Raw genomic sequence first — 24,628 nt, 5'->3', positions numbered from 1 at the left:
GGCCCTGAAGGAGAACTTTTACCTGAGACTCTAGTCACATCAAGAGGGAAGCAGATGGCAGGAACTAATAACATTCAGTCCTTTCTGGTAATTTCTAGTAATGTCAGCAAAACCACAGCCCAATTAGGAACAGAGAGCTGATCATGGTTTGAAAACAGATGGAAGTAAGCCTGACTCTTTGAGGAAATATTAATGGCAACTATCCCTGCAAAATTCGTAATCAGACAAGAAACAAAATATATTTATTAGAAATATTACAGAGTCATACATTGTACATTTGTGTGTTAATAGTTAAATACATCTATGCTGGCTTGTCATATCCTGACAATGCTTGGTACAGTCTGGTGTGCTCTTTAGAGAAAGGAGGACACAGATGTATCAACTGCATTCAACTAATGTAGTTAAATCAGTAAGCTACTCAAGATGTTAGAGATTTAGCCAAACTCTAACTCGGGTTAGAGAAGTGAAACATCCAGTGAACTTGGGCAATGAGATATTAAAAATACTTTAAAAAAAGATTGCTAGGTTATACCCTTTCCTGCTTGTCAGTGGTAGTTCATTTCAAAATGGCACTCAAACTCTGAAAAAGGTAGTAACTACTTCTGGATTTGGCCATGAGTTTGTAGTTAACAAAGCTGGGTCTCTTTTGTGCCTTGCCAGACAAACACCTGCCTTCCTCTGAGGGGTGCTGGGGGTCCTGGGGGAGACAGGCAGGAAGAGAACACTGCGGCTGCATGTGGGCCAGTCGCTCGGACTGTGATTTCTAACACCTATAGCACCTACTTCAAACAGTGTCAACAAAAGCTCTCAACCATGGAATGAAGAATGAAAACAAAGGAACTAACATCTTTTCTGAAGTGAGAGGGGGTCAGGAGGAGAAGCGTGACTTTGCCAGGTCCCCAGAATGCTGACCTGGTGGGGAGGGGGTTGTGGCTCTGGCATTGGCCAACTAAAGTTCAAGTCTGAATCAACTCCCCATGCTCTCAACTCACCATGAAATTCTCTTTCTGTCTTAATCCCTTCTCTCTTCTGGGTCTTGCATTTTGTATGCCTTTACACATAAAACTATTTAAAATAACAACTGCAGAACCACAAAATAATTTTAAATGACTAAGTATTACCTGAAGGAAGACGAGAAGATGGATTTTGTAGCCTCTGAAAGACCCAGGATGGAAAACTAGGAGTGACCCTCTTGCTGCTACCTTGTTTTCTTGAAGTCCCAGTTCAAAACAGACCTGGACAGCTTCCCTCCAGGCCCTGGCGCTGCCCCCACCGTCTCCCTCGGGCCAGACCTGTCCAAACCACCTGTGCTCCGGGCCCAGGACAGAGCTTCCTCCTCTGCAGGCACACTCACTGGCAAAGCACAGAATTTCCTTGGGTTATAAAAAGAAACTGCACATGGCCTTTCTGTCACATGACATTACTTTCCTTCTTTTTAACCCAAAAGGAGCAGACACCAGGTGGGAGTGAGGGAAGAGGAGAAGGGCGAGGCCACCACAGCGCTAGGACAGCTATGTCTCTCACTCATTCGGAACTGTGACTACTGATCACTAAAAGAGGGCACAGGGCACGCTAAGTAGTTCCTCCAGGTAACCAAATACATCGCTGTCTCTCCTGCACAAAGCCCTGTAGTAAGTCCAGATTCAACATAACCACCTACAGCGGTTAAACACAACCCCTAAGAACTTGGAATACTGCTCTTCTCCACTGGGACGGGCAGGCAGAAGCATGGAGCTAAAGAAACTACATCAGTCGTCAACAAAAGACACATGAAGATGCATGAAGCAATGCAAGTAATGACTTTCAGATGGGTAAGTTCATCAGGAAGGAGCAAACTAAATTTGTTTAGACTGTGCCTCCAGCATCCACCTGGAAACAGTGGTCCAGTTATGAGGTCACACCTCTCAAACTCAGAGGAGCTCCCTGCATTTCAATGTGCTGCCCTGGGGGGCAATGGAAGGCACCTTCTCCTCTTAGTGGTTCTTGGGGGAATTCTGAAAATATATACATTACTTTACTTGTGCCATCCAGAGAGTCTGACTCAGTTGAAGGGGCAGCCAGGAGCGTGTGTAGTCAGCAAATTCCCCAGGAGATCTGGATCTAGCGCCATCGAGGAAAGTGAGGAAGGGACAGACGAGCAGCCAGAGTCCAGCTGCCACCTGCACAAAAGGGGCGTTGGCCTGCAGGGGGCACCACGTACAGGGTGGGAATGGCCTCTGGGTCCAGATTCTGACAGAAGCTCCGCGCAGGGGTCAGCGCTCCTCTGAGGAAAGACAGGGTCTCAGAGGAGGCTCCTTAAGGTAAGGATGCCCTGTGCAGAGGGGCACACACAGCTCCACTACACCTGAAAGTGATGGGCACTGAATTTATCTGCAAGAACCGCACCCTCATTTGCTGTGCAACGTGCACTTCTTTGACCAACTCAGAACACCAAAGGTCAAATGGGTAGGTGCCATCTCTGCCCACCCAGGGTTTCCTTTTGAAATGCAAATATAAAAGAGCCAAGGAACCGCTGAAGTTTAGAGATGAAATATTGCTGTCTGCCCTGATCCTAAATAATACCTATTTCCAGCCTGCTTAATTGTGCATATACATGAAGGTCTGGCAGGCCCTGGCCGTTTCATGCACACACGTGTGGCTTTCTGCCAAGCTCTGCACATGACCAAAGGTGTGGCTGTGATGGGGGTGTAAGCACCCTGAATTTCCCTCTCGGCATGTAAGCAACCCCTGAGAATGCGGAATTCTGTGTTCCAATTCAGAAGTCGGAGCAATACTCAGGGCCCTGCACATTCTCACATTTTACATTCCAGCCAATGAATCAGATGACAGTGAGATGTGAAAGTTACAGCCAAGTTCTGGATGTTAAATTGTCACCTAGAATGTAAGCCTGTTTCCTAAAAGGCAGGACTCAGTGTGTTTCCAGGCTGAGGGAGGGCAACTGCTTGTCTCCTTGTGTTCTGTGGGGTGTTGTTTTGTTTTTCTTTTTGTGGGGGATGGGGTGGGGAGGCAAAGGCAGGCTTGTTATACAGGCAAGACAGGATATTTAGTACAAAGGTGACTGATCTGTAAATGTCGTGCATCTCAGTGTAGCTCAGATGTGGAGTCACAGTCACGTGAGGGGAGGTTGTCCAGGGTCCTCGTGGTACAGGCCTGGCAGGGGCTCCTGGCTCTGGAAGGAGGAAGGCCCTATGGGGCAGCACAGCTTCCCCAACTTACTCTAAAGGGGCTGGGTTTAAGGTAGGGGCAGAGTGGAGCCTGCTTTGTCTTTAATTTGTCCATTGGTCCCCTGGGTTGAGTCTTCCTTTGAAATGCAGGAAGTAGGTGGAGGTCCAACAAGGCTCCTGGAAAGTGACTGGGTGCATCCAGGTCAAATCTCAGCGGTGGTGGCTCCTCTGGGCCCTCTGGTTTATGTCTCAAAGTACTTGTAGATCTGGGCCACGTACTGCATCACACTCTGCCAGTCAGGCCGGTCTGTGTACAGCATTTCACTGAGCTCCTGCAGGAGAAGGGAGGCAATCACTGGGGGAGCATCACAGACCCCTTCCTGTGAAGGGCTCAGATCTAGGTCAGCGCTCAGCTGTCTAGAAACCTACAGGAACAGCAATACCAGGCCTGTGTTAACAGTGGTTACTTAAAGGGAACTGCTGCTTTCAGAGATCTTATAAGTTTTTATCAGAGGAAAAAAGACGTAACTGTGTAGTGATGGAGGATAAATATTGTGGTGATCACTTCATCACACACACACACAGCAAATCAGAATGCTGTATGTTTAAAACTAATGTTGCACGTTAATTATGTCTCCAAAAAAGCCCTTTTGTTCATTCAGGCACTCTCCTTAAAAAATAGGACCTGACTGGCCCTCCCTGGTGGTGCAACGGGTTAAAGCACAGCACTAAGAAGCTAAAGCCACTTCCACATGAGTTCGATTCCCGCCTGCCCCGGAGGTGACCACATGGCGCGGAAGACCTCTCCTGACCCGCCCACTGCTCCTCTCAGCAGTGTACTTCGTGATCTGCCTGTTCTGCTCCCCACTCTGTCTCTGGTGAAGCCTCTCGCCACCCCTGAGCATCTGGCCTGTACCCCAGTTCTGTAAGCACAAATAAGTAAAATCTTAAAAAAAAAAAATAGGACCTGACTTCCTGCCCCTTTTAGTCTTTTTTTTTTTTTTTAAGATTTATTTATTTTATACATACGAGAACTAGGGTACAGGCCAGAGGTGTGTGTGTGTGTGTGTGTGTGTGTGGTGGGGGGAGGGGGTAAGAGGATTCACCAGAGACAGAGCACGAAGCAGAACAGGCAGATGTACTGAAATACACTGCTGAAGGGAGCAGTAGGCAAGACAGGAGAGGTCTGCTGGGCCTTGTGGGTCAGCTCCCTGGTGAGGGATGGAACTTGTGCTACAGTGGCTGTGGATAGCTTCACAGTCCCTCACTTTAACCCACTGTGCCACCAGGGAGGCTCCTCCCTTTTATTCTTTTAACAATATAACATTAAACATTTTTCAAGAGTGACCCATGATTCTGTTATTATAAAGCAATTTCCCCTTTTTGTGTCACATTGGAATGTACACTGATGCCCTCCCAAGCTACCATCACAGTGGACACTCTAGCAACAGTGTTTTCTGAGACTTTCTTCACATGGTCACGCAGCAGTGTCCTGTGCTGCTGTGCTGCTGGCCGTCATTTTTGTGGATGAACACTGTTGAAGAGAAGTGTCGTCCCATAATAGACAGGACAGGAGTATGGTTTCTGCTCATGTCTTCACCATCACAGACTTTGCAATGAGCATCTTGGTGCAGCACTGTCTCCTTCTGTTGAAAGTGCCCAGAGATAAATTCCCAAGAATGGGATTACCACAGAGCCTTGGGCCAGTTTAAAATGCAGCCATTTGTTTTACCAGAACTAAGTTACTATTTAATGGTTTTATTTATTTGTTTGCTTCTTCTTCCCTAATTCAGTAGGCAGCAAGCAAGCAGTAGGCAGAACCCACCATGTGCCAGGCACCAACCCAGCTTTCCCAAAATTAGTGCCACTCAACATATTTGATAATTCACTTGGGGTGCTGAAGCTGGAGTTTCTGGTGGAGTCTTTGGTGGCAGTAGGAAAGGATCTTGATGTAAAGCCAGAAGCAGAGATGTATCAGAAAAATAGAGCTGAGCTTAAATATATCTGTTCCTGGCTGGTGACAGAACTAGCTGAGGATAGTCACTTACAACATCTAAATATATTTCACTTATATTTCTCTTTTGTTATACTAAAAATTTATTAGCATTTTATCATTGGTCATGGGAATGGGCAGGAAAAGGAGCAAATGGAACATTACACACAGATACACCTAACATGATTTACAAAGAAAAACAAAGTTCTCATACAAGAATAAAAAGCCAGTACTGTGCATATAGACAATGCATGAAAAGCTAAAATTCTTACAATAGGAGGGCAGTTAATATGGTGACATAGGAAAGAAGTGATTAAGAATTGAACTCGTGGCCCTCCCTGGTGGTGCAGCGGGTTAAAGCACAGCACTAAGAAGCTTAAGCCACTTCCGCATGAGTTCAATCCCTGTCTGACCCAGAGGTGACCCACATGGCGCGGCAGACCTCTCCTGACCCGCCCGCTGCTCCCCTCAGAAGTGTACTTGATTAGTCGTCTGGTTCTGCTCCCCACTCTGTCTCTGGTGAATCCTCTCACTGCCCCTGCACTTCTGGCCTGTACCCCAGTTCTGTATGCACAAATACACAAATCTTTAAAAAAAAAAAAAAAGAACTGAACTTGTTATTTAGGAGAAAGATGAGTGGTGAGAGAGAAAGGGATGCCACAAATGCAAGGGGGTGGCAAACCTTCCTCCATATGATGGAGCGGTATGTCTTAAATCCCAGAGAGAATCTGAAAATTCAATTACTATTCACAGTTTTACAGATTACTTTGCATGACTTAACCTGATAACCATTAAATTGAAAAAATGTTTTGTTATACTGTCAACATCACATTTGAACATGTTTGGTGAAATAATTTTGCATTATTTAGAAGAAGAGAGAGTACAGTGCATTAATAAAAATCTGGTAATACATGACATTTATTTTAATTAGTAGCTAAAAACCTTCCAAAAAAGAAAACAACAGGACTAAATGGTTCACTGCTAATTCTACAAAAAAACAAAAAACAAAAAAAAAAAAAATAAAAAAGCAATACTTAAGGAGGAAATAATGCCAAGTCTACATGATTTCTTCCAGGAAGCAAAGAGGAGGATATACTTTGACTCATTCTATGAGGCCAGCATGATCCTAATACCAAAACCAGACAGAGATGTTTTAAGAAAACCACAGACGAGTTTCTCATATGAACATAGAAAAAAACCCACTTTAATAAATAATAGCAAACTGAATCATGATCAAATGCCATTCATCCCAGGAATGCAAGGCTGGTTCAACATCCATTAATCAGACAATGTAACTCTTATTAGCAATCTAAATTTAAAAAGTTCCATATGGTCATATCAACAGATACAATAAAAGCATTATGCAAAATTCAACAGCCATTTATGATAAAATAATCTAAAAAAAAAACAACCTAGTACTAGAAGGGAATTTCTTTACTATGCACACACATACACACTCAGAGGTACACTAAAAATAAAAAGCTGACATACTCAATGGGGAGATACTGAACATTTCCCCCCTTAAGACCAGGAAAACAGATACAGCTAGGATATCCTCTCTTGCATATACTATTCAGCTCTGAACTAGAGTTCTAGCTAGTGTAATAAGGTGAACAAAAGCCATATAGATTGAAAAGGAAGAAATAAGACTGTCTGATGGCATGACTGCTTATGTAGAAAAATTCAGTCTATAAAAAAGCTTCTTGAAACATAGCTTTGCAGGATTTCAGGAAACAAAGTAAAATATATATAAAGAGAACAATCAACCACCTAAGTATACATCGAAGATATCTATAGAGGATCTATATGCAGAAAATTATGAAACATTGGTGAAAAAAATCAAGAAGTTCTCAATAAATGGAGAGGTATTTCATGTTCATGAACTGAAATACTGAGTATTGTTAAAACGTCAATTATTCTCAAAAATAATCAATAGGTCCCAATCAAAATCCCAGAAAACTTTTTTTTTGGGTAGATAGTGACAAACTGGTTCTAAAGTTTTGTGACAGGCAAAACAATTCTGCAAAGACTAAAGCTGGAAGACTCATTCATGATTTATAAAGCTATATTAACCAAGACAGCATGGTGCTGGCCAAAGCACACACACTTAGATCATGTGATGTATAGTTTACCACAATAAAAGTAACTAAAATAAACAGGTAAAACTTCCATTCCTTAGAAGCTCACAGTTTTAGGAGTGGTGACAGGGGATGGCAATAGCTCTATAATCAGATAAATTACAATATAATACATGTGCTACCTACTGTAATACAAGTAAATTGTGTTAATTGTGTTTTATGAATTTAGAGGTGGGCATAGCTGACCTAGACACAGGGTCACTGTGGATAAGGGTATGGAAGCTGCAACTGGCCTGCCTGCCTTTGACTCTTGTTGACCCTCTAAAGTCATGTAACCTTTGAATTGCATGTGCCTCAATTTCCCATCTGAAAGTATATGCCTCACAGGACATCTGAGGGGTGTGTGTGTGTGTGTGTGTGTGTGTGTGTGTGTGTAGTAACTATTCTGGGGAAAAAACCGGCTTACTCAACTCAGTCTATAAAACCCAGTGTGGGAGTGTTCCCTCACTGGGACACAAACCCACCAACCCTCGAAGTACACATACTTTTACAGTGATGGCAATGATGCCACATGTCCTCTCTTTTGTTTCTGTGAAGAGCTACTCACACTTGTAACATGGGCTAAAACTTTTATTATACTGTGAGTGGAGAGGAGGACTTTCTGAAATCTGAGGAACTTTATGCTCCATGCCCCTTATGATTTCTATTTCTTCCTTTCTCTTAATATCTTTAAATAGTCTTTTGTAGTTTCTTTCTTATTTTAAATAAGTGCTGATAGATGATCCTTTCGTCTACATCTGGCTGACAAGCTCAAGCAGATGATTTTCTTGAGCATTCTGAAATTCTGGATTGTAAGCCAGCCTATTTTCAGCAGCCACTGTCCTACCAGCCTATGAGTTACCCCAGAGGCAGTGCAAATTCGGGGTTTTTGCAGCACAGGTGTTACAAATTTGGATTCCAGACCTCATACTGTGCGTTTCATTTCTTACATATTTTTCTCTTATTTGGCAATGAAAGAATCTGAAGTAGAGACTAAGTTTCCTTATCATGTCCTTGGACATTGGGCAGGTAGGTGAAGTTTTTAAATTTCCCTTTTACTACAAAGAACAGCATTTTGGGCTTTAACTTTGTGGAGAGGTCTCAGAACTGATGCTCTGTTTATGGGAGCCAGGTGTCTTTTGTTCCTGTGTGTGCCTTAACAAAAGCCTATGCCCAGTTAGTTACATTTTTATCATGATGGGCCCTCCGTCATCACCCCATCATCACCCCATCCCCACCCTGGGGGTTGCCACAGTTTCATGCCTCTTGGCTCTGTTTTCACTTCTCTTTTCATTTCTGGCATCTGGGTATTTCCCAATCTTTCTTCAGAGCTCAGCTATATATATATATATATATATATATAGATATATAGATATATATATATATATATACACATATATATATACACATTGACATTGAAAAAAATTACATTTTATTCAGATTTCTAGGTGACTTGAGGGCATTAGCGGGAATCCACTATATTTCTAGAACTGAAATTTATCCACACAAAATCTTCATTGAAAAATGAATCATATGTGGTCACCAACTAGATTATTTTACACTAGGGGTAATCATTAACACTTCTTCAGCAAATGGAAATTGTTTAGTAGATGTTATGAAGTTCTTTCTCTTATAATCAGAACAAAGACCACGAGGATATAAAATAGGGTACTTACCAGGCTGGGTTTGATGCCTACGCTCTCAGCTGCTTCAAATGCCAACAAAAGATTCCTTTTCTAGGTTAAAAAAGACAAAAGACTGGAATTGTTGGCAGAAATTATCTAGCTTTTCTAGGAAAGACGACATGCTCATATAGATTATCTACTATAATAAAACACTTAAAATTTTAAGTCAAATATGCAAACAATGAACTCAATTTAAGGAAAAAAAGATCAGCAGGTTACAGTTGTCACTAAAAATGACATTAATGCCACAGATTCATGACTATCAAAAATTTTGTGTTTGGTAATTTTTTACTCTGTCAAGATTTATAACCTACTCATTCTATCGCATGCCAAATGCTTATTTAATCATGGTTCCATAAATAAAGGTAATGTGTAATATGTACACATGGTTATAGGTGATCAATGAAAAGCTGGTCCCACTTGCAGTTTCTCTCTTTAGTTCTCCTGGTCATTACCTCTGTATCTCTGTAATATGCTTATACCACTACTGATTTCTAAATCAGAGACATCATGCTCTCCAAAAAAAGGGTATTTATGGTATCACGTATCTCTCCTCTCCCTTCATTAGAGTCAATGGCTTACGTTAGCGCCTTCATTGGTTATATGTAACAAATCCTTAAGCCTTCATTTCTTGCTCCATCCACTTGAATAGCATTTTTTGCCTCTACGTTTTCTCACGAGGAAGATGTTCCTCTCACCTTACCTCTACCTTGTCAAAGTTTTATTTCAAAACTATCAAAACTTATACCATGCATTCCTTTTTTATAACCACACTGAAACCTGCATTCTTAAAAGGACGATTCTGAGAGCAGAAGACAATAAGCAACACTGGCATGTAGTGTACTACGACTACACCTCTTCTTTGTCACCATAGTCACCACCCTCTCCCACTCAAAACATATTTTTCAAAGGCTTTTTTTCTTTGTAGTTCAACCAATTGCTCAAAATCACACAAAAGTCTGTTCTAAAGTTGGATCTTTAAGACTGTTTCCTGCAGCTTCTGCTCGTTTGGGACTTTATTGTGAGAACTATATGTCTCCACTATATGTCTCCTTACTTTCAGCTTCTCACTCATTCTGACAATTGTTTATAACTCAAAATATTCTCCCTGTAGCCCACTGTCTTTCTGTTTTAACACAGAAGGCTGTATATTTGGGCTGTAAGTTCCTGCACAGTTTCTCATTTTTCCCTTTACCACACCCCCAATTATACGGAAAGCATAGGCACATGAGTAAAGTATAATCTAAGAAAAAGGGCCCCCTTTCCTCACACCTTGCCTACGCATCTCTTCATCTGGGTATTCCTGAGTTTCATTCTTTGTAATACATCAGTGATCTAGGGAGTAAATGGGTTTCCTAGGCTTTGTGAGCTGTTCCTACAAGGGTGGCTGTGGGAACTACTGGTCACAAAGCAAGCCTGGGCTTGCAACTGGCATCTGATGTGGGAGGGGTTGGGGGTCTCAGGAGACTGAGCCCTTAACTGGTGGAATCTATTTCCCAGTAGACTGTGTCAGAATTTATTGCATTTTGGTGCCCTAGTGGTGTCTGTGAGGCTTGTTTTTAGGGGTGGAGAAACTACCACAAGCATGCATGTTGGAATTTAGTCCTAGGACACCAATATTGGGATGAAGGAGGTGGGTAAGCCAGCTTGGAGACTACCATTATTTCAGAAGCTAAGATACAAATATTTTTCTGCTTTTGATATGGAATGCCAAATTGCTTTCTGAATTCCAATTTACAATCCCAGTAATAACAATATAAAAAATAATACCTCACTGTTTTAACTTCTTTGCTTACTATGAAGGTCTATGGAATGAGTATTTCTAAATCTAAGGTTTTATACAGGATTTCTCCTGAATACTCCAGGGTGAATCTAAATGAAACTGCTGGTGTTTAGTCCCTACCAAATATTGGATAAACAACCTCAAAGTACCTAAAATAACATATGGCATAAAACAGGATATTATAGAGAGGTGGTATGGGGTCACAAAAATAACCTTCACTCATTTTAGTGGCAGCAAAAATGACCAACCACCATTAATTCTAATTCTCTTTCATTAGAACATTCATAGCCACCATGAGAAGGCCAGGTTGGGGGAAGATACCACTTGTGGGGAGCAGAAAGGATGCCCACAAAAGCCAGGATGGGTGAGAGGCTGACACTGCTCAGCCCAGGCTGGGGGGCAAGCAGAAATGTTGGCTTCTGAACCACACGAGTCCCCAGCCCATGGGAGAACCCGATGCTGGCCAGGCTGGTAGAGTTTCTGCTTGTGTGAACACCTACCAAGTCGAGAATTTCTCCTGTCACGCAAATACTTTGTTTTAGATACTGACAGACATCCCATTCTATCACCTTAAGTGGTGGAGGTTTAGCTCGGGTGGAAGTTTTGCAGGATTGATTGACGAATGTGCTTTTTATCAAATGATGCCAAACCCTTCACTGACTGTAACACACATCCTCTGATTGTGTTTCTCTCCAGTGTCTTAGAAGACATTCTTGTCAGTTTCATCAAAAATTCCCTATTTTACATCAATGTCTTGAACTTGTGTAGTTAAATTACTCCCTTCTAGGTAGGAATAGCTCATGACCTCTGAACTTTTTGGGTTATCAACAGCTAGACCATATAATTTTCAGATTTTTCTTTTAGTAGGTTTTTAAAAACATTAATGGGACCCTTTCTGATGTATATGTACATCAAAAAAAACAGATTATCACCCAGCATGGATAATTTACTAGGCCAACGTTGAACTTAATGCTCTGCTCACCCTGGGGAGGAGAGTGTTTTGTTCAGATCAGTTGGCCCTTTAAAGCCCAACTTAAACGTACCTCTTCTAGGCAGCCTTTCCTCCCTTGACCCCTGTCTCCTTCAGTAAGGTGGCTTCCCTCATGTAGTTTCACACATGCTCAGCTTTCTAATGTGTTGATCTGACATGTTATCTTGTAAACCCTCACCAGTAATGTTCACAGTCATGAGTCTCTCATGAGTTTCCTTAGGGCTTGCCCATCACACACTGGTCAAAACTGGCACTCCCTCCACCCAGAGGGCACTTGTGAGGGGCACCGAGGACCCAGGCAGTGGCTGCACAGATCCAGCTCTAGATGACAGAGAGGTGGTGAAGCCACACAGATCTTCCCTCATCTCCCCAGACCCCTGCTTTCATAGTCTGACTGAAGTGCTCCCTGGTGACAGTATTTTAATTTGAGTAAGAAATTCAACCCTGCATCATAAGGACAATAGAGAGTGAGTGAATCATGGGGCCGGGTGATTCCACTGTGTTTTCACATCTGCAGCCGGTCACTGGGCAACTGGCCATGCATGGCGGGAACCACTGGGCATCCGGGGTGAGACAAGAGTCATCTGGGAGCAATTCAAAGAGTGAATGCAAAATGTGAACACAAACACTTTTAGGTTCATTATTTTCCAGCTGATCTATATTGATTCAAGGACAAAGAGCGTAAGTGTGTTTGCATAACTTCAGGCAAACATTTCACATTTGAGGAAGATGTATGTGTATAAGTGTATGATGCCTGGCAAGAAATAATTGCTGAGTGAATGAGTATAGTGCCTGGCACAGCATTTTCCAAAGTATACTCTGTGGACTATGACCTTGGAGGGTCATAACTCTAAGTTAGAGTTTGGCAAACTCTAGCTTGAGGACCACATCTAGCTTGAAGTCTGTTTTTGTAAATGGTTTAATAGAACACAGCATGCCCATTGATTTACATTGTCTGTGGATATTTTAATGCTTCAATGGTAGAGTTGAGAAAAAGTGACAGACACTAACTGGAAGTTTACCATTTGGTCCTTAGCAGGAAACATTTGTCAATTTTACATTTGATACATGCTGGGTTAATTGGAGTCACATTTTGTGTGTGTGTGTGTGTGTGTGTGTGTGTGTGTGTGTGTGTTTAAATGAAGAACCTTCAGAGCACTATGAATCTCCAACAATACGCTGTTATGTACAGGTCCTTATCTGAGCAGGGAACTCTTTTTGGTGGTGCTGGTTCTTTGAAAAAGAATGCTGATCAATGTCTTCACACTATGAAGGTGAGATTCCATCAAAATTTTCTCTGTAAAATGGGCAATAGAACTTCTCAGCAGTTACATTTTTCTAGATTACAAGTGGTATTTACCAAGGGTAGATACCTCAGCGGTCCTGTATAACTGGTGTCAATACTCTGGTTTTTACTTCAAGTCTAAAATCCCAACCCTTTGGGATGTAGCAGTATAATCAGGGAACATCCCTTGTGTTTTCTAGAAGGCAAGCAGGGTGGCTGGGAGTGTGACTTACCTTTTCCTGACTGTTCAGCTCCTGGTATGGGATGTGGGCAGGCAGATAGGTATGGAGGAGTGCACAGAAGGCCAGGCCATCACTCCAGCTACTGCTGAAATTGGTGATATCAATGTTCTGAGGGGGAAAAGAAGCATCACCAAAGTGCAAAGTCACAGAACATAAAAGAGCATTAAGACAGGTATCTATCTCTGGGTTTACAGCAAGGCAAGACAGAAAGTACACAGGCTTGTTGGGAAGTACAATTAATTTTGGTACCAGGGAACAGCCTGGGGTTACCCAAATTCATTCACAGTAAATAGCATGGAAAAAATGGCTTTAAAGTTTAAAATACTAGGGCATTTCTGACCACCTCTGTTATATTAAAGACTGTGAGACTTCTTATTCTCAAAGTAACCCACCCGACTAGCCTCCTAGTCTGAGCTTATTATCTAGATTTCCCCAGAATTAGTCTGAGGTGAGCATGGCCCTGAACAATGTAAAGAAACCAGGCTGGAGGAGTTGGTGTTGCATGTGACACCCGAGGTTCACCTGAACAGACATACATACCAGAAGCCCAATTCCCACCTTAAGGCCCGATCAAAACTCCCTCTAGCTGGAAGCCAGGATGTTCCTGCTGGACCCCAGAACTTTCCCCAAAGCACTGGCTTTCTGGAATACATTGTGTCCTCGAGTCTTCTTTGCAATTACATTTTCCCAGAGAAAGCAGCACACAACCATAATAATGCCTTTTCATTCTGGTTTTCATGATTCAAGCACAACCACATGTTTAGAGTTGCTAAGCATCAGTGTTACAGAGAAGTCTGGGAATGCCCGTCTTGGTTTCCAGGTTGAATGTGCATCAGCTGGGGCCCCGGGTAAGCTGTTTGGATTGATAAAGTATCTCTGGGTCCAACTGCTACGGGAAGAGGCCCGGAAACTGCTTTTGAGATAGGAAACACTGATTTTATATTTTCTGAGAGCGGTTCACATGTTAATAAAATGGAAGAAAGAAACAGGCTGGGCCATGACCTATCCGGTTTGCTCTGCATTTAAACCAGATGTTGTGGTCATCAGACCTTGGGAAGGGGAGGGAAGGCGCAGGGCCAGGCCAGCCCCAGGGAAATCAGATCCTGTCCAGAGTGAACCCCCTTACTTCCTTCCTCGGCCATGCAGAAGTATCTGAGACCCCATCTCTAAATCCATCTCTTTCACAGCCTGCGACTTGGCAGAGGGGAGTCACACTTGACTTCTGGGAGCCGCCTGTTGGTCACTGCTTCTGGTGAGCTCGGCGGCATCTGAGTGCAGGGAAGAGCACCGCCTTTTCCCGGGAATGTTGTTCTGTCTGGAGGTGATTCTGACATGTGCGATAACTTGCCAAGTACAAAGGCCACACTTTAAACAGAAAGCCAAAGGCTCAACGATCATAATGAAAGTCTTTCGAATATGAAGTTCACAAAACAGCAGGAGTGGCAAGGGTGACACTTTCGAGTGTCAACAGGGTGCCTATCAGTGTTTTCTCACTGAATTCCCAGAACAACCACACACAGTAACTTGTGTGCCCATTTTACAGGTGAAAAGCTGAAGCAAAAAAAAAAAAATGCTCTAATTAGTTCTAGCCCAACACTTGCATAACTTGATGGTGGGCACCTGGAGTCTGGTGTGGGCATGTGTAAGTGGGCACACCTGGGCCCAGAGGAGGGGTGATAAGGGATGCGTCACTCAGCAACAACAGGGCTGCAAGAGTGACAGCTGCGAGCGGAAGAGCCCGTGAGGGAACCAGAGAGCCCCAGGTACAGAGCACACAGAGTCGCAGGGGCCGGGTTGCTGCCTTCCTGTGGGCTGTTTCCCCTATGTACTATTAAAAGACCCGTAAGGCGGATGCTAAGGGCTCCTGGTGCCTTTAATGCTGAATCAGGGGACAGACCCGCTTTTCCAGAATTTCTCTGCCTGTATCTCCCTGTGTGGTCAGCCTTCTAGCCTCTGGCCCCTGGGCCAGGTGTCCCTATTTACATATGCGCATGCCCCTTGCTCCCTGGGCCCAGGTGCCCACAATTACAGGTGCACATGCAAGACCACAGGCGTTGGTCATGGATCTAATGACAGAAGGGATAAATGATCATTTCATTTATCTTACAATGGGAATGAAAAGCCTTATTTTGGTTAGGGGTGACCAGGACTAGCTTGGCAGTGGGGAGAGGGAAGTAAATCTTGCTGGGCTGCAGGCAAGAGTCCTCAAAGCTCACAGGTAACACGTTTCACTTGGAACAAAGCCAGGGTAGCAGCACCAAAAAGGTTCACTCAAGGGGTGTTAATATATCATCTTACTTTCCCCAATTATTAGATGAACTTAGGGGTTCATCAGAAGAATAATTTAGCACAAACTAAAATGGTCAACAGGTATTCTATGGGATATGTCCTCAAGCCTCCTACTTATGCCTGCACGCAACTGAACGGAACATTGTTATCCTTGACTGAAGGGCAGTAGCCAGCAGGGGGCATGAAGAGGATTCTGGGATGCCAGTCATGCTGGATGCAAATTACATGGGTATATTGGTAAAAATTCATCAAGGTGCATATTTGGATGCCTCAATGTGGGGAGGGAGGGGGAGAAAGATGCATGAAATAGAGACATTAAGGGAGAAAGACAACTGATCCTCTTAACAGCATGAATTGTGACTACTAAAAAGACTGTTAATATTTTGGATACCGGATGGTTTCACTCATAGCAGGAGTATAATGGACCAGGCGAGAAAATAACAAGAATAATGAACAGCCATATACCAGAGACATTTTGTGGGGGTAGAGTGGGGAATGGGATCAAAAACGGGAGGTGGGGGGAAGGAAGTGCACGGGATTATGGTGATGGCACACAGGTGACTACCCTGGGGACTACAATTGAGATGGAAAAAAAAATGTAAAAATGTAAAATAAGCTGTTATAAAAAAAAGAATGTTAATATTTTGGAATTATGTACTGTAAAATTTACTAGGGTGGGGAGAGGGAAGCAGAGCAACAACAGAAAGAAAATGGTTGTTATTTTCCCATGAAAAATAATAGTTAATGCAAATTATTTAATTTTCTTTAGGATATAAGTACTTTAACAACATTTCTGAGAGAGAGAACATTTCTGGGCAAAGGAATTCTCAGGCATAAAAAAGGTAACATTCTAATCATCTTTAAAGTTGGTTAAGTTACTAGTATTTAAAAAAAAATTTATAAGATATACAATTCTGTCCTCTTTAGAACTGCAAAAGTTATCTGAGAATACCTCACATATTGGAGAGCAAAAATCTAACTTTAGTACTATCTAAATTCCCTTAGAGGGGTTGGAAGTGCAGAGAAAGTTCTAGAAGGGTGAATGAAGAGGCAGCATGCCTAAATAACACAGTGGAACAGAAACAAAACAACACCCAACAAACCCACAGCATTTTCTTCTAGAAAATTCATTTTAATTGCTTTTTGTTGCCTGGAAACACCAACAATGAGTGAAAACATCCATCACTAGGGAGAGAAATTAGGCTGAAATAGGACCTGTTCTAAAGTCCACCGAGGACACAGCTGGATTCTGAGTTTGACCTCATTCCCTCCACTGCTGCATCTTTCTGAAGATCTCTACATTCCTCCATTAGACTTCTAAGAATGGCTTGTTCTGTGTACACTAAAAGCAAAAGTTTGGAAAAAATTAAAAAGAAAACAAAGCAAAGCTTCTGGGAAGAAGGCCGGAGGCTGATCAGAAAATGCAGTCCTGCTGGGACTTATCTTGGCATTTGGTGACTTAAACATCCTCCCTCTGGGGGCTCTAGGGTTTTTCTTAAAGGTTTTCACTATGACAGCTGTGGAACAAGATCAAGTTTTTATTGGGGGATGGGGGGGATTTAACAAACTTATAGATAATAGAGGATAAAAGCAGCTCATTCCTCAGTAAGGCTGCCCTATATGGAAGAGCACTGAAGTTTGGTGAAAAAAAAATACAGAACATATGTATTTACAACTGGGTTCATGTGAGATCTCAAAGGCTGTTTACACTCCCGTTCCTGCACTTAGGTTTGGTGTTCATTCCTTGCCTTGGGCAAAACTAGCATCTATGTTTTGATCTCAGCTATCTCATAAACCTCATAGTGTGGCTCTGTGCACAGCACTCATCACAGACTCAGGGGCACTTATAAATGACTGCTGGGTCTCCTCCACTCTTTCTTTCTCAGGTCTACCTCGATCACTGCCCCCTCTGCTCAGTGGGGTACTATGCTCTGTCCATATGCAAGTTCTATGCACAGCCCTATGGTATGCTCCCAAGAAGAGAGCTGGTGATCACAGGGATCACTTCATTAGCTTCCTTTCTCAGAGGGGATTCTGTGTTATTAGTTGTTTATGAAACAAGACAAATCTTTGCAGCTGGGAATGACCCAGTTTGTGGGGCCTCAAACCCATAAACAGAGATAACACTGTATATGGCAAGCTGGTGGCTTCTCCATAGCCACTGCTCCTTGCCAGTTAATTTACTGCCCAGATGCCAGCCATTTCACTGACAAAGCCCTTGTGGTTTAAATGCCAAAGTGCCATCCCAACTCCTATTTCTCATCAGCCCCACAGTACATCAGGGGAGAGTCTGGGAAACTCTGCCTTCCATCAGGCTGGCTATGAGTGCCTGGCTCTGAGGTTGTTCTTCATTTACATTTAAAGGTAAGTTCCGGATGGATAAGCTTAAAAACCAAAATTAAACATTGTTAGAAGAAAATATATAGATGAATATAGGCTTATAATATCTGGGAGATAAGTCATCTAAGGCACAAAGTGCAAGAAGCATAAAAGAAAGGATTGTGAAATTTGCCTATATAAAATCAAGTTTCTGTACGATAAACATTTAAAAGTACACACACATACACACACACACACAAATCCCAAATGAGTTATATCCAGAATATAGTCCTATAATCAACAACAAATAAACAAGTCACATTGACAAAAAGGAAAACAAAATATTGACAGAGGAATGACCCAGTAATGCACTGGAAGAGCTATACAAATTTCTGGAAACATAAGATGCTCAATCTTACTAGAAAATAAAAAGTGAAATATCATTTTTCTGATTAAATTGTCAACAATGAAAAGGACTATTAATTTACAGAGTAAATGAATACATGAGATAATCAATATTCTTATATTAGATGATAGGAATAGAAATTGGCATAGGTTTTTAGGAAGGCAACTGTAAGCACTTTAAAAGAAATGAGTAGAATTCGATTCAGTGATTTCACATGTAGGTATTTCTTTAGAGAACAGTGTCATTCAGTTGCCTAAAGATATACCTACAAGAATGTTAGTTTTGGCATTATTGTTCAGAACTGGAAACTAGAAATATGCTAATTATCTTTCAATGAGACTAAGTAAGGTTTTTTTGAAATTTTTTTTAAAGATTTATGTATTTATTCAAACAGAACTGGGGTACAGGCCAGAGTGCGGAGAGTGAGAGGATTCACCAGAGAGAGAGCGGGGAGCAGAACAGACAGATCAAGGAAGCACACTGCTGAGGGGAGCAGCAGGTGGGTCAGGAGAGTTCTGCCACGCCATGTGGATCTCCTCTGGGGCAGGCGGGGATCGAACTCATGCGGAAGTGGCTTTAGCTTCCTAGTCAGTGCTTTAACCCTCTGCGCCACCAGAGGGTTAAATTTTTTTGAAATTTAAAAAAAAAAATTATTTATTTATGTATGCATACAGAGCTGGGATAGAGGCCAGAGGCACAGATGCAGTGAGAGGATTCACCAGAGACAGAGTGGGAAGCAGAACAGGCAGATGGATGAAGTACATTGCTGAGGGGAGCAGTGGACCGGTCAGGAGAGGTCTGCCATGCCATGTTATAAAAGACAATTTATAGGGCCCTCCCTGGTGGCGCAGCTGGTTAAAGCACAGCACTAAGAAGCTAAAGCCACTTCCTCATGTGTTCGATTCCTGCCTGCCTCGGAGGTGACAACATGGCGCGGCAGACCTCTCCTGACCCGCCTGCTGCTCCCCTCAGCAGTGTACTTCGTCGATCTGCTTGTTCTGCTCCCCACTCTGTCTCTGGTGAATCCTCTCACCCTCTGCATCTCTGGCCTGTACCCCAGTTCTGTATGCATAAATAAAAATCTTTAAAAAAAAAAAGACAATCTATAACTCAGTTTTCTAATCTGTAGACATTCCTGTGAAGCTTGTGGGAAAATAAACCTTCTGTTCTGGAAAGATCTGCTACATGTTCTAGATATTGGATGTTTTTCATTCATTATTGGATAAATGCCAACCTAAAGGGTTGCTCCTGTAGTTTTCTACTCTATCACTGACTTAATTGAGGACAGCTGGGAAGGACAGAGACTAACAAATGCTTAGATCCATCATCCAAAGAGATTTCAATAGGCTAGAAATAGGAAACAAATGAATCGCCATTTCATTGTACTTCATTTTCTTTTTGTGTGTGCTTTCCAAAATTTTCTACAGTTACTATGCATTACTTTTATAATTGTAAGAAGAACAGTGAGGAACCATCACCAGCCAGTGGGTAGCACTCATGACCAACCTGATGGTAGAAGGAGGAGCTTTCCAGACATCACTTTGATGACTGTGGGACTGATGGGAAGTAGGGGCAGGGCTGCACCTGGGCAGTTAAAAGGCTGGTGCCTGGATAGTTAAATGGTTGGCAAGGGGGTGGGATTATGGAGAAGCCATCAGCTTGCCCCACGTGGTTTTGACTTCAACCCTGGTCTCTGCTCATTGGACGTTATCTGGGGGTAGGACAGATGGCATGTTACCAAGTGCTGGCCAATAATTTCTCTTTCTTTCAGCTCTCCCTTTTCTCACTCCCTGTGTAAATACATCTTGTTATTGTTATTTCTCCCTATGTGTCTGCTTTTGAGTCATGTCCTGCAGCTCATAAGTCATGTCATGACCCACTGGCCAACCCTGGTTCCCGGAGGTTGTCCTGTTTCACAAATACAAATTATTGAAACTATCAATGACCTCAGATATAGGCAAAATAGACTAATGTAGATTGAGTAGTCAAAGGCAATGAGTGAGTAAGAGTCCCAGTAATTGTATGGCTCCATGTCAAATACATCCTGGGAGAATGCCATTTTTTTGGTACCCTGAATTTTTTGAGGAAGAAGTATTGATGTCAATAAAGATGGTATAGATGAGGAAAGGAAAATGCAAATAAGAACTTGCTAGAAAGGCAGACTAGAAGACTTACTTTTTTACATTATGTGATAGATGAAAAGTGACTGTAGTTTTTTGAAATCTTCCAATTAAAAGGGGGAGTCTAATTCTCCTATGGAATCAGGTCGGGCTTTAATGATTCCCCTAATTGTGAAGGAAATTACGTAAGACATAAGATTCTGTTCAGGACTTTTAGAACATTCTCTATGGAATCCAGGAGACCCATGCCACCTAACACCTAACTCGAGGTTTTCTTGGAATTCCTTTCCACTTCTAAATCTATTAATATTATTGGTTTAATCATTTAGGTTTCTATTGAAAGTTTTATATGACTATGTATATCCCAAATCAAGTCAATTTTTACTTATCTTTTAGGAATTTTAAAAATGTGTCCTCACTCAGTCTAACCAACTAAATATCATTAATACCCTGACACATGAGCCACAAAACCAAATTCAGGTCTGTTTCTACTGTTTGTGTTACTTCTTCTGGAACACCAAAGGTGGGCACGTATGGATATGAAATAGAGATTTTACATATTATAGCTTCACAGTACATCCCCAATCAGGTAGGACAAGCCCACTTTCAATATGACCTGTTACCAAAACTTCCTTGGCTGCTACTACTGTTTTGCTCCCCAGGTGAATTTGTATTATTTTAAGCTCAAGAATAAAGAAGTTCTGGTGGGATTTTAATTGGAGTTGAATTAGATATACAGATTGATTTGGAATAATTTACATTAAAAAAAATGAGTCTTCCTCTTATATTCCTATTGAAGAAATTGAGTGTTTGAGACCTGGAAAAGTGGACCAAGGTTAATTAGTCTAGGAAGAACTGACCTTTGGTTTACATGAAGTGGACCAGATGGGTTTTGGTCCAAATTAAGAGGGGTGGTAGAGAAGGAATGTCCTCTGTGGATGAGTTTTCTATGACAAAAGGGCTACTCCATCTCTACAGATGTGTAAGCAGATACTTCACACAACCTCTCCCTGGAGACAGAACCAAGAGAATATTGATATCTTTTTTTTTTTAAAGATTTATTTATTTGTACATACAGAACTAGGGTACAGGCCAGAGGCTCAGGGGTGGCGAGAGGTTTCACCAGAGACAGAGTGGGGAGCAGAACAGGCAGATCCATGAAGTACACTGCTGAGGGGAGCAGCGGGCGGGTCAGGAGAGGTCTGCCACGCCATGTGGTCACCTCCGGGGCAGGCGGGAATCGAACTCATGCGGAAGTGGCTTTAGTTTTTCAGTGCTGTGCTTTAACCCGCCGCGCCACCAGGGAGGACCGAGAATATTGATATCTTAACAGTGGGTGGAGCTTTATCTTTCTTGCTTCTTTTACTTTCTTCTTTTTCATTTAACAAGTACTCAAAAGTTTCCCCACCCATGATGTTTCCTTCTTGAGATTCTCTGACCAAGGCACAGTGACCCTTGGTCTCAAGGGTCCTGCTGCACTTTGCTGCCTGAATCATCTAGCTGGGTCTAGACCTAGGCCAAAACCTCTCCTTGCCCCCAGTCCTTGGCTCAACCAGCAGGTTGGCCTCCCAGTTAATGCTGTCAAAGAAAGATGAAATGCTGTGGTTCACCACGGAGGGAGTCTGTTTTTTTTACAGCTCTCTAGGAGTGCCCCTTCTTTCTACTCCTCAGCATGGATTCCAAAGGATTTTTTGCTATGTTCTCTCCCCCGGCATATAACCATGCTTCTGATCTCTGGAGAAACACTTCCTAGAATATTCTATCTCTCTGTTCCTATCTGCTTTTCTTTTGAGTTGATTACCTCATTTTCTTTAAGTCCACTCTTCTTTGCTACTTTTTTCTAAAAAGGGTCATGATTATTTTCAGCTCTGCCTTCCACTTATTCTAGAATCCCCCAGGGGCCCATTTTCTGGGTTCAGTAGTCTGTCAGTAACCCCACACCCCATTGTTCTCTTAACTGAAAGGTTATCTAGATCCACAGTCACAGTCAGTGTTAAAAGAAACCTTGTTATGAACCATTTGTATGAAAACTTGAAGTCTACAGGCTGGAAGTAGAGCCCAAGCCATGGCTTTTATATAATTACAGCCAGCAGACACTCATTGGATCTCTCTATGTGTGAATTGCAGGGGAAGGACAAACATCATTAACTGGTTGCTGACCTGAACAGTTTAGGCAGGGCAAGGCAGGCTGAATCCGGCTGTGGAGAAAGCATGAGGTGGTCTGGGGCTAGTGAGTGAGCGAGGAGTCCCCATGGAGTTCTGGGAACACTAGAGACAAAAGTCTGCTTTTTTTTTCTTTCCTTTCCTTTCCTTTCTTTCTTTTTTTTTTTTAAAAGCTGAAAATCAGACTGGCTGAAAGCTTCACAAACCAAAATGTAAATCACTCTAAGGAGGAAAAAACAAACCCAAATTGCGACCAGTTTCAAGTCCCGGATCTCCCTCTGTCATTAAAGTAGCTGTGTCACTTTGACTTTAGACAAATGACTCAGCTTGTCTGGCTTTTAGTTTCTTCATCTTTTACATGAAATGGCTGGATTATATTAGTGGTTTTGAAATGATTAACTATGGAACCTGTTCTTCCAATTCAAGTTTTTGCAGAAACTCTTCCTAAAGTGGAGATTGAAAGCCACAGGAATAAATGATCTCTTACCATCTACTTTTGCATCCTTCTGTATCTATTCTATCCTGCATTTTTTAGTACAAATAGCCACAAGCCACACGTGGGTAGGGAAAATGGAAAGTTCAGTTTCTCAGTCATATTAGCCATCTTTTAACTGCTTAAGAGTCACATGTGGCTTGTGGATAACGAAATTAGATAGCACAGATCTAGAAATTTCTATCACCAGAGAAATTTCTTCTGGACTGTTGCTCTGAACTTACATGAATGTGTATACAGGTCTTCCCTCTTTTAATGCAAATGGCAGTATTTAGGCACAGTATTCCACACCTGGTTTTCTACCACTTATTAAGATCTCTAGAGATAGGGCTTTTCAGAGCATAAAGAAAAAGTAGTTACAGCATAGATTCTGAAACTAGAGGTATTATCACTTATTCATGATCATGAACAATTACTTAAACTCTTTATGCCTTAGTTTCAATGCCCTTAAAAAGAATAGTGAACACATACCTCATAGGGCTATAAGCAAAAATAATTGCATAGGGCCTTCCTGGTGGCCTAGGGGGTAAGCTTCAGAGGTCCCACCTTGAGGGCCCATCTCAACAGCCTGAGTTCAATCCTCAGTCAGGGAGCTGACCCACATGGCACAGCAGACTTCTCCTGTTTCTCCTGCTGCTCCCCTCAGCAGTGTATTTCAGTGGATCTGCCTGTTCTGCTACCTCTGTCTCTGGTGAATCCTCTCAACCCCCAACTCTGGCCTACACTCCAGATCTACCATGCAAGAGTAAGTAAATAAAATCCTTAAAAAATAAATACACACACAAATAACATAAATCACTTAATGCAACATCTGACATATGGCAAATAATAAGTACAAGCTTACTTTTTAATCACAACTGCTTCATCTTTCTAGAGGCTATTTCTGTTCTTTTCTTTTTTTAAGTTAAAGAACAGGTTTATTAGGGAAAAGGACAGTACTTGCATGGCACAAGCAGGCTGGGAGAGATGCCCCAGATGGGACAGCTTTGCAGAGAGGCCTGCATGGTTGCTTAACCGGGCAGCCTTAGGAGAGTGGCCTCCGCTGAGGGAGGTCAGTGCAGAGAGGTCCCAGCAGTATAGGTCATGGGCAGGTAGAAGGATGTGCCCTGCAGAGGGAAAGCGTGGATGGAAAGAAGCACCTGCATAGGCACAGGTGGTTTAGATGTTTTCAGGCTTTTGTTATTAATCTGCACACAAAATAAAGTTGAAGGATTCTGCCAAATTTCCCTCAAAGACTTTCTTCTACATTTTACTCTCAACATGAGTCACCACTGCCTTACACATTTATGAGAAATCTACAGTTTGGGAGAACACCATAATTTTATTAATATTATGATTTCAAGCACTGCAAACTGAACATTTTTAGTGTGGGATTTTTTTTTTTTTTAAGGTTTATTTATTTGTGCATACAGAACTGGGGTATAGGCCAGAAGCTCAGGGGCGGTGAGAGGCTTCACCAGAGACAAAGTGGGGAACAGAACAGGCAGATCCACGAAGCACACTGCTGAGGGGAGAAGTGGGCGGGTCAGGAGAGGTCTGCCGCACCACGTGGATCTCCTCTGGGGCAGGCAGGGATCG

The 24,628-nt window shown here is 42.4% G+C and overlaps 1 protein-coding gene across 5 annotated transcripts in view; it reads right to left on the bottom strand.

Annotated features, from left to right (window-relative positions):
* Nucleotides 1–231: 231 nt before the first annotated feature.
* The window catches only part of SPECC1 (sperm antigen with calponin homology and coiled-coil domains 1), a 213,231-nt gene continuing 188,834 nt past the window's right edge, over nucleotides 232–24,628 (bottom strand). For all 5 annotated transcript variants that reach the window (XM_012726365.1, XM_012726368.1, XM_012726369.1 and 2 more), the window contains 3 exons: nucleotides 13,252–13,368; nucleotides 8,951–9,010; nucleotides 232–3,496 (listed from right to left, as the gene is read on the bottom strand). In XM_012726365.1, coding sequence (XP_012581819.1) covers nucleotides 3,407–3,496; nucleotides 8,951–9,010; nucleotides 13,252–13,368 — 267 coding nt within the window. In that variant the 3' untranslated portion in view covers nucleotides 232–3,406. The remainder of the gene's footprint in view (nucleotides 3,497–8,950; nucleotides 9,011–13,251; nucleotides 13,369–24,628) is intronic.

This window comes from Condylura cristata, unplaced genomic scaffold (genome assembly GCF_000260355.1).
Source record: "Condylura cristata isolate star-nosed mole 26May11 unplaced genomic scaffold, ConCri1.0 scaffold00017, whole genome shotgun sequence".
In the NCBI taxonomy this organism is placed as follows: Eukaryota; Metazoa; Chordata; class Mammalia; order Eulipotyphla; family Talpidae; genus Condylura; species Condylura cristata.
This window is presented reverse-complemented; position numbering and strand designations above follow the sequence as displayed.